Below are 9,914 nucleotides of genomic sequence, written 5' to 3' on the forward strand. Positions count from 1 at the left end.
CTGGGCATTGCGGTTCGGCCCTGGGACTATGCTGCTGTCCCTGGAAGATGTGGTTTGCATCGGGCAAGGGGAAGCCCGGGAGCCCGGGGACATCAGCAGGAGGGGCAGCGGGAGGAGCGGGCTCTGGGCCGGGCTGTGTGGGGCTCCTTGACTCGCCCTGCCAGACATCGTGGACATCAAGCCAGCCAACATGGAGGAGCTGACGGAGGTGATCACAGCCGCCGAGTTCCACCCGCACCACTGCAACACCTTCGTCTACAGCAGCAGCAAAGGCACCATCCGGCTGTGCGACATGCGCACCTCCGCCCTCTGCGACCGCCACGCCAAGTGTGAGTACAGCCAGCGGCCAGCACGGGGTCCACTTTGGGTTAAAAGAGCCCAAAAAAGGGAGCGCGGAGACTGACTTGGGCTCAGGTTTCCGCTGCCACCTCGCCCCATCCTCCCTCCGGCTGTGCGGGGCCATGGTCCTGCGTGCCCCTCTGCATCCCCATGGCCACCTGCCCTCAGCCCTGCCTGTTCCGAAAGCAACAGGTTCCCTGGGTCCCGGCCCCACAGCCTTTGGGGAGCACGTTAAATCCCCAGGGTGATGTCTGGGCAGCAGTGGGTCTGAGGGGTGGCTGGGGTGTTGGGGCACGGCAGCTACGGAGCCGTCAGTGCCGGGAGCTGGAGTGCTGTGTTTCTTCAGGCTGTTTGTCCAAATAGCCTCATGTCCTGTTGGCCACAGGAGTTGGTGCTCAGGGTCAGGATGTGCAGAAAAGACCCCTCAAAATTCAGAGTAAGCTGGGCAGGTGAGGAGCTTGTCCTTGGTGCTCCCCGGGCCGCTGCGATGGGCGAGCTGCTGCTGGTTCCTGCTCAGCCTGTGCGTGTCGGGGGACATCGCTGGAAATATTCTCCTTATCAGCAACTGCTCAGTGAAACACTGACACGAGCACCTACGGCATTTATGGGTGGGCTAGCAACTACTTGGTGATGTTCCTTGTGCCCTAGCCGATCCTGGAAGGCAGCTCTGTGCTGAGTGTGGCACTGTAAGACACAGAGATGGGACGGACCTAAAGCAGTTTGGTATCTGCCTTAAAGATGGCGGAATGGGCAGAAGCGAGGGCCGCTGCGCTGTGGGACTGGACCTCTGTGTCTCCTCTTCTTGTCTGAGTTTTCTGGAGAAAATGGCCAGTATCTTGTGGGAAATGAAGGAGATTTTCAATATTTCAAGTGCGATCATGTTACAGGAACAACATGCGCAAAGCGGGTGTGAGCTACGGGAGCCCATCTTCGTCCAGAGAGCACTGGGCTGGGTTTTGGCTTTAGGTTTCCTGGAGGCAATAGGGAATTACACAGCAGCTACTGCTTTTGCACCCTTGAGCTGCAGTTGCTGATTTAAAACTGGAGTAAAATGGATGGAGAAGGCTGCTTATGTCACTGTCTGGAGATTCGGAAATGTGGAACCACAGTTTTCCCAAATCCTCAGCAAAACATACCTTTCTATTGTTGCATTTCCTGACCGTGTCTCGCAGTCCTACAGTGACAGCTCCCAGCAGAGAATCAGAATATGATTAAGGAGCAAACAAAATTAATTTTCCTGACACCTTGGCGGCCGAAGCCCCCCTGGCACTGCCCTTTGTTCGGGTACTGCTGTGTCCCTGCCGCCCTGGGCGAGCGCACCGGCCAGCGGCGACTCCTGGCTGCGTTTGACCTCTCCCGTGACATTCCCTTATTGATTCCCTCCAGCCCTCAGAAGCATCAGCCTCAGTCAATTGCAGTTCAGCAGATGTGTGAGTCAAAATTGAGACAGTTCATCGAAGTTCAAAATGAAAAGCAACATTGGCTTTTGGAGGCAAATCCTCCAACGGAGACATTTAATAACTGTCAGTATTTAATAAAAATGCAGAAGATAGCACTGCACCTCCCAGTCATGTTTATTTAGATAGATGCAGTGTGCTGCTCAGGGCCAGCTTTTACTTGTGTGCTTCTCTTATTAAATTCTGTTTGCCCGTTTTATTTGAGGCTCCTGTGATGGGTGATGCTCTGTGTGTTCCTCCAGCTGCGTATCCAGCCAAGAGTGAGCATCAGCGTCCGTGCAGGCATGCCGGCTCCGCGGGGATGCCACGAGCCGAGCGCTACGACACTGAGAGGGGCAGTGGTCCTGCGAGGGGGTACCTGCCCGGGCACAGCATGCACAAAGAAATCGCGTGCATTGTCCACAGCACCACGGGAAGCTAAAGGGGAGATGGGGATTCCTGGAGCACCAGCAGCAGCAATCCTGCTCTGAAAAGCACATGGGAAAGTGAGGAAAAACCCCGTCGGTTGTTACTACAGTTACTGCCCCATAGCAAAAGACATTGGGCTTTCCACTTGGTTTTTAAGGAGTCACCTGTGATTGTACCTATCGAGCTCCTGAAACAGAAGACTCAAAATACGGCCCCTTTCCCAAGGGCAGACCTTTGCCTTCTTGTCTTTTCACTGCTGACTGCCTTACAGCAACACTACTGAGCGTTTATTCTCTGCCAAAAACAGTTTCAGCTTTGGTTAGAAATAAGCAGCGCACAAAGCTGCTTTGATAAGGTAACCAACAGCTTACGGATTTTTGCCGGCCAATACTGCCGATGTATTTCTAAAACAAGCCCCATCCTCCTATTTGGGCAGCACTGCTGCCTTTCGGGGAGGCCCCCGGGAGGAGGACCCAGCCAGGCTCGGGGTCGCGGCTGCGTCCCACGCGTGTGGCGGAAAGGCTGCCCGTCCCCCCGTGGAGCAGGGTCGCCCGTGGGCTGTGCGGCCCTCCTTGGCCAGCTCGGGGGTCTGCGGGGTCTGCGTCCCCGCCGAGAGGGTGCTGGTGAAGGCTGCTGGGCACGGAGGGCTGGCGGAGGGAGCCGGCGCGGGGAGGGCAGCTCCTGCTCCGTGTCAGAGGAAAATAGGTTTGTTGTGTAACAGAATTAGCGCTCAGAAATCCGTTCCATGAGCTCAGCAGCCCTGATCTGCTTCTGCAGCAGGAGCAAAGCCACACAAAAGCCTTCAGCCGGGCAGCAAAAATAGCTCCCCCGAGCCCCTGCCGTGCCAGTCCGTGCTCTGGGTCTCCCACCCGCTCCGCTCCGCCGACGGGGACCGGGTGGCACTGCCTGTGTGCCCACAGCCCCGTCCTGGCTGAGCCCCCGCTGCCCGCAGCGCAGGGAGGGTCCGGGCATCCCGCCGAGGAGCGGGCGGCTGTGGCCCTGCTGCCCGGTGGCCGTGGGACGGTGCTGGCAGGGTCTGGGGACAGCAGGGTCCGGCCTCCCCGCGGACAGCCCCTGGGGTCGGTGCCCAGAGCATGCTGCCAAAAGCGCCTCGTTACGCTGTACTGCATCTGTGAGGAAGAGGAACACATTTTGTTGCCTTCCGACAGATAGGAGTGAGGCCGAAAAGCAAATCGCTCAAGTTCATAGTGGAAATAGGCACCAGACCAGTAATTCCTGCTCCGTAGCCCGTGGCTGCGAGGCTCCTGTGCCTCTGCTCCGAGAGCGGACTGCAGAGCTGGTTGTTCCGATGTAAAGCAAAGCTCCATTCTCTGCTTGTGCCAGCTTAGCTTCTCCTCAGTGATGATCATGATTAATTTTGTGCTTAGGTGAACTGTGGCTGGAGTTCTGACTTTTTACGTGAAGCAGGAGAAGCAGCAGAGGGTTGATGTATTCGCTCATGCAAGTGCTGCTTCGCTGTGCTTCCCGGTTTCCGCGGGGCCCCGTTTATTACCAGATTATCTGGAGCCTCAGCTGGAGTCCAGAGGGGTCGGATGCCTGACCCGGGGCTGGCGCACCAGGTGGCTCCATCGCTCTTAGTGCACGGGCCAGAGGGGCCACCTTGCACGCGTGAGCGGTGTGCAGCCCCCGGGCCAGCGTCCCCCTCTCTCCCCGACCCACAGGCGCTACCCGGGGGTGGGCACCGTGCGGGGTGTGCGAGGGAGCGCGCGGGAGGCAGAGCCCGCGCTGAGATGGCGACACGGCTTTGCCCGTGCCGGTGCGCTGCCAGAGCAGGTTTGTCTCATACAGGTTAATACAGAGCCCTGTGGAAACACAGCGCGCTTGCTGATGGCCAGTCCCCGGAACACCCCAAATGCTCAGTGGGAAATAACTACCATGTAGGACTCGCCTGCTCAAGTAGAGCTTGAGTTGAGTGATCCAAAGTCCTTTTATCTGACCAGTCGCCTGCTGCAGGCTGCATCGGTGCAGCCTGACCCTGAGGATGCGCAAAAGGGGGAGAGGAGGAGGAGGAGGAGGAGGAGAGAGAGGGGAGCTGGGCTCTGCTAGCAGTGTCTTTCCAAAGAGAGGGGAGCGCAGGGGCAAAATAGCCAAATCTGGACTAAATTAACTTCTCGGACTGAGGCGTGTGGGTCTGTGGAGACTCTCCCAGTGCTGCTGTGGTCCGCAGTGTGCTGCGCTGAGCGCAGGGCTTTCCCCGCAGCAGCCGCCTGCCCTGACTTGAGATGCCCTCATCCCTCCGGGTGATGGTCTGGCCTTGCTGGTCGGTGACCCTGCCGCTTGGCGAGCGGGTGTCCTCTGAACGCCTGGAGAGGTTTGGCCTCACCCCTGGAAGTCACCTTTGCCAGCTGGGAGGAGAGGCTCTGAGCACACATCCCGGGCACACATCCCGTTGGCACAGGCGGGGGTGGGACTGAGGAGTGCCGACTCTGCAAAGCCGCACCAGGCTCCAGCAAAACACATTCGCTCCCGTGTTCCTGCTAACAGCCTGTTCTCTTTACCTATTTTCTCAGCTAAGCCTTTTATAGAGGAAAAAGGTTATGTAAGTAGAGCACAGAGATCTGGTTCCCCATCAGAAAACTCTCTCCTTTGTGCAGACAGAGGCAGCCCTGCGCAGCGCTGGGGCTCTGCGGGGCTCGGAGCCGGGCTGAGCTCTCTTTGTCCCGGGTTCCCTTGGAGCAGGGTGAGCTGGTCGTGTCGCCCCCAGAAACTAATCATCTCCTTCCTCCGACCCTCGCAGGAGCTAACGGTGTCCTGCTGCACGGGATAATGGGCCTGGCAAGACCTCAAGCTAGGAATTAACTGGTCGGCTGTGCAGAATCTCCGGGGGGGTGAAGAACAAGCCTCTCGTGCCACCCTGAGCTCATTTAGCAAAGCAGGAAACCTCTTTGCCTTTGCAACACGCTCCTGTCTTCATCTGAAAGCAAAACTTCCGCCTGGTGAATCGTTCGCGTCTAACAGGGCACGTGTTGGGGCTGAGCTGAGCGGTGACACTGCGCCCAGTGAGCGCCGCCCCAGCCCGGGCTTGTGACGGCTTTGCTGGGATTTTGGTTTTCCAGTCTGCCTTGCACTCTAATTGTCATGATTAGAACTTAAATGAGGACTGAGAAAGAAAAAACAGTGCTTGAATTAGTGTTAAATTTATTGATGAGTGGTTAAATTTATTGGTCAGTGAAAGGTCGCTTTGAAGCTGCCGCGACAGAGGGTCCCTCTGGCCAAGGGGTGCTCCAGCGCGGGGCGAGTGTGGAGGCAGCAGCTCGGGGGGTCCTCTCCAGAGGCGTCGTTTGACCGATTGCTCTCTGCGTTGGTAGGGCAGGTTTTCGCTTCCCAGTATCAGAGCCCTGGTGTGGCGGGCAAGGAGACCAGCACAGGGAAAATGCAGTTAACCCATACCAGACTTCACCTCTGCTCTGAATTTTAAAAAGTCGATGGCGCCTCTGCACTGGACCTATGCAGGATCGGATCCTGCGCTGGACGCTTGGGCACGGCTGGATGCTGCCTTCTCACCCTGTGCACAAGTTCCTCGGCACAGAGGAGGCGCTGCACGGGACCCCCTTCCCTCCCGCTGGGCTGGGGCTGATGCTCCAGCCCCGTCCTGGGCATCGCTGCAGCGCACACTCCTCCTCGGCGCTGGCTCCCCTGCGGGCACGAGGGGACGGACGAGTCCTCGCTCCGATGCTGCACAGGGTGGACGGGGACTCGCTGGAGGTGGGGATGTGACCCTGTGCCAGTGGGAACGGGGGATGCGGTACCTGGCATCAGAGAGCGGTCCCCAGCTCCTCCCACCGCAGCGTCTCCCCCTCGCTGACTCCTCTCGGTGCTGCCTCAGCTCTGGGGTTCGTCCTCTGAGACCTTTCCTGTTTGACAGTTGATCTGCAATTTAACGTTTTCTACTTCTGTGGTATCAGCGACAGTTTCCTCTTGCTCCTGTACTATGAACTGAACACCTCCAGCCTTGACATACGCTCACACGGGCGCATTGGGGACAGAAATGATGCAGCCATTAAAACAAGCCTCACGACGCCAGCCGACCTGGTGTGAGCAAACCTGTGAGGATTGCAGCGAAGACAAGTCGCGGCATTCAGATGCTCTCCACGGACTGCCTCAGATCTTTATTTTCTCTTGTTGCTGTGGCTTTTCTTATTTAGAAAACCTGACGTGTCATCAGATTTCCTGCTGGTGATTAAAGGCCCCAGAGCTGGGTCCTGCTGTGGGCAGTGCCACTTCTGATTTGCAGAGAGATCATTTATACCGGCTCTTCAGCATTTTTTCCGCCATATTCAGGAGTTCAGGCGTTGGTACCACAGAGCTCGGCGAGGGGACAATAAGCCTGAGCAAACGCGGGGTCTCGGTGCGGCGTTGTGCAGGGCGTGCTGCGGAGCAGCCGCGCCAGCTGCTGCCACGTCCCCTGCTCTGGGCATCGGGGGTCGGAGCCAGCAGCCCCCACGGCGGAGGGTTTGTAGCGGAGGGATTGTCTGTGAGTTTCTCCATGTTACCAGCAGTGCCCTTTAACGCTGTGCTGGAGGGCTGTCTGAAGCGGTGGAACGAGGAGGCTGGACGGATGTCCCCGCGTTGGCAGCGTCTCTCTTGATGCATCTCTGTGACGGTTTTTCAAAGGCACACTCGCCCAGCTGGTGTTACTTGGAAATCAAATTTGTAATTACATTTAATCTGGAACTTTATCAGTCTCCTTCAACTGTTCAAACTGTGATTTATTCAAAGATTGATCAGATTAAATCTGTAGGTTGCCGTGGCTATAAAATATTTACATTGACTTTCAGTTACACTGCACGTTGATTTCTGGAGAGCAGCAGTGACACGCAGGGTGACATGCAGGGCTCTAAATCTTCTGGGCATCTGTGCTGCTGTTGGTAGATTGGTCTCCAATGGTCTCCTTCTTGCTTACTGCTCACATTAAAAACAAAGGAGCTTCAATTGTGCCAAGTGAAGTCCTTAAAATACGGGCATTTGTCTGCTCTGGGCCAGACCCAGAAGCGGGGAGCGCTGGCCCAGCCCGCTGCGGTGACGTCCTGCGGGGATGCGGGTGCCTCTGCTTGGCAGAGCGGGACGGCGGCTCCGGGGCTGGAGGGTGTTTCAGCGGTGGCAGTGGCTGCCCCGGGACACAGCTCAGTGCCGTGTGTAGGTCTCCACAGCCAAAGCGGAGCCGCCTGCCTGCGGGATGCCCGCTCCCCACCCGGGAGCATCCTGCGCTGCTGCGGCAGGGACGCCGGTCCCTGGCCTGGGCACCGGGAGCTCCTGCCTCAGCTGATGCCGGGACTTGTCCTTTCCTCTTCCGCAGTTTTTGAAGAGCCCGAAGACCCAAGTAACCGGTCGTTTTTTTCTGAGATCATCTCCTCAATCTCCGATGTCAAATTCAGCCACAGTGGGAGGTATATCATGACCCGGGACTATCTCACCGTCAAGGTGTGGGACCTGAACATGGAGAACCGGCCCATCGAGACCTACCAGGTGAGTGTGGCGCGTTCGGGCACCCGCAGCCATCAGGCACCTGCAGTGCTCCTGCCTGAGCCGTGCTCCTGGGCCAGCGGCAGAGGGGAGAGGGACAAACCTGATGGATGGGAGCATCGTGCCGTTAAATCATGGAAAGCAAACAAAGCACTGTGAAATGTGGGCTCGAGTGGCCTGGTGAGCTGTAACCCACATCCCCGGGTCAGGTGCGGGTGAGGAGGGGATGCACACATGCTGGCGGCCCTGAGGGCCGTGTGGGAGGTGAGCGTTGGGGCAGAGCGACGGTCCTCGCCACCCTCTGCCATGGGACGTGCCCCGGCGCTGCTCGAGCCGTACGTGAGGCTGTGCTGGTGCTGCTGCTGACAGTGGAAAGGTGGCCGCGGTCGAGGCCGTGCGATAGTGTGCCGTGCCCAACGCTGCCTGGCTCCGCTGTGGAGAGTGCGGGGCCGGGCCGGGTCCTTCACCCCGGCGAGCACCGGGCTGGCGTTTGCGGGAGTCTCACGCCCCGTCCCTCCCTGCCGGCAGGTTCACGACTACCTACGGAGCAAACTCTGCTCGCTCTATGAGAACGACTGCATCTTCGACAAGTTCGAGTGCGTCTGGAACGGGTCCGACAGGTGAGCGGCGTGGTGGCGCAGTGTCACCCCGGCACCCAGCCCTGCGGTGCCGCCTTCGGCCCAGAGGGTGCACTTTGGGACGGCCCAGTGGCCCCTGCGTCCCCACGCGGTCCCTTCCCTGCCTTCGCCTGGGCGCGGGGTCTGGAGGGTTTTCCCTTGGGTACCACAGGGACCACCTAAACCTGCAGCCCCGTACCCGGGCGCTGCTGAGGGGTCTGATGGGGTCCCGGCTCTCTCACGGACAGGTTCAGTTCCTGTCTCCATTTCACCCACACCTGGAGGAGGGTGGTGATGTGTTTGGCTCCAGACTGCCAAAATCTGGGGATGACAACTGTCCACGCATAAATTGCACCGAACCAGGTGGCAGAAAGCATGTAAGAGCAGTTGACCTGGCGGGATTGCCACATTTTTTTCTTTGAACCATCAGAGTGAGTTAATGAGGCACGACTGGGGCTGAAGCCCAAATTCCAAACCTTATCCAGATCTCATTATGCCTCTGGATACTCAGTGTGCCTCTAGTCGTGAGGCAGTTTGGCTCTAAAAGGGTGTGAAAATCCTTCGGTTCAGGTCAGCTAAATTTTGCCATAAAGTCTGGTCTCCGTACACGTTGTTATCCCGAGAGGAGTCGTCTGCCCCGTGCGCAGTCCCTGGGTTAAGGAGAAGGACATGGGGACACGGGGAGGTGGCTCCACTGGCCGAGCCTGAGCCTTTTGGCGCGGGACGGGCACGAGCTGCCTGCTGTCTCCGTTGTGCCCCGCGTCTTGCGGGGCCTGTGCCGGGCAGGTCGGGGGTGTCGCAGGCGGGAGGGTGGTGGGGCCGGGACTGCGCGCGGTGACCCGTCCTTCTTCCCGCCTCGCAGCGTCATCATGACCGGCTCCTACAACAACTTCTTCCGCATGTTCGACCGCAACACCAAGCGCGACGTGACACTGGAGGCCTCGCGGGAGAACAGCAAACCTCGCGCCATCCTCAAGCCCCGCAAGGTCTGCGTGGGCGGCAAGCGGAGGAAAGACGAAATTAGTGTGGACAGTCTGGACTTCAGCAAAAAGATCCTGCATACAGCTTGGCACCCCTCCGAGAATATCATTGCCGTGGCAGCAACAAATAACCTGTATATATTCCAGGACAAGGTTAACTAGGAGGACAAGTTGTTCTTTAGGAATCTCATGTACTGAATACTAGTAAACACAAGATTTCAAATGTTTCTTTTCTTTCTTTCTTTCTTTCTTTCTTTTTTTTTTCCCCTTTTCCTTCCTATTCCTGTGTTCAGTCATTCGTCTGCAGATAGCGTTGTGCAGAGGGCTGTGCTCCCGCACCCCCGGGGCGGTGGGGGCACCCCCAGCAGACACCAGATTTCTCTTTCTTTATGCGTGGAGAGTGATGACGTGAGGTGGGGCGGATGGGGAGGTGTGAGGCTCTCGCTGTCCCCGGGTGGCACTGCGCTGGCCGTAGCTGTCCGAGCACGGCGACGCGGCGCTGTGGGCTGCCAGCAGCCGGCAGGGCAGGAGAAGGGGAGCGGGCAGGCGGTGGGTGACCCGCGGGAGTTTTAGTTACAGCAGTCCCACTGGGATTGATTTAAACTTGGTCCTAGAAATATTCCAACAGT

General features: G+C 58.1%; 1 protein-coding gene across 2 annotated transcripts in view; it reads left to right on the forward strand.

Moving 5' to 3' along the window:
• Positions 1 to 9,604, forward strand: part of PPP2R2B (protein phosphatase 2, regulatory subunit B, beta) — a 104,287-nt gene extending 94,683 nt beyond the window's left edge. For both annotated transcript variants that reach the window (XM_009880905.1, XM_009880906.1), the window contains exons 6-9: positions 165 to 329; positions 7,522 to 7,691; positions 8,217 to 8,308; positions 9,168 to 9,604. In XM_009880905.1, coding sequence (XP_009879207.1) covers positions 165 to 329; positions 7,522 to 7,691; positions 8,217 to 8,308; positions 9,168 to 9,447 — 707 coding nt within the window. In that variant the 3' untranslated portion in view covers positions 9,448 to 9,604. The remainder of the gene's footprint in view (positions 1 to 164; positions 330 to 7,521; positions 7,692 to 8,216; positions 8,309 to 9,167) is intronic.
• The last annotated feature ends 310 nt before the right edge of the window (positions 9,605 to 9,914 follow it).

The sequence above is a fragment of the Charadrius vociferus genome, unplaced genomic scaffold (assembly GCF_000708025.1).
Source record: "Charadrius vociferus isolate BGI_N301 unplaced genomic scaffold, ASM70802v2 scaffold53, whole genome shotgun sequence".
Taxonomy (NCBI): Eukaryota; Metazoa; Chordata; class Aves; order Charadriiformes; family Charadriidae; genus Charadrius; species Charadrius vociferus.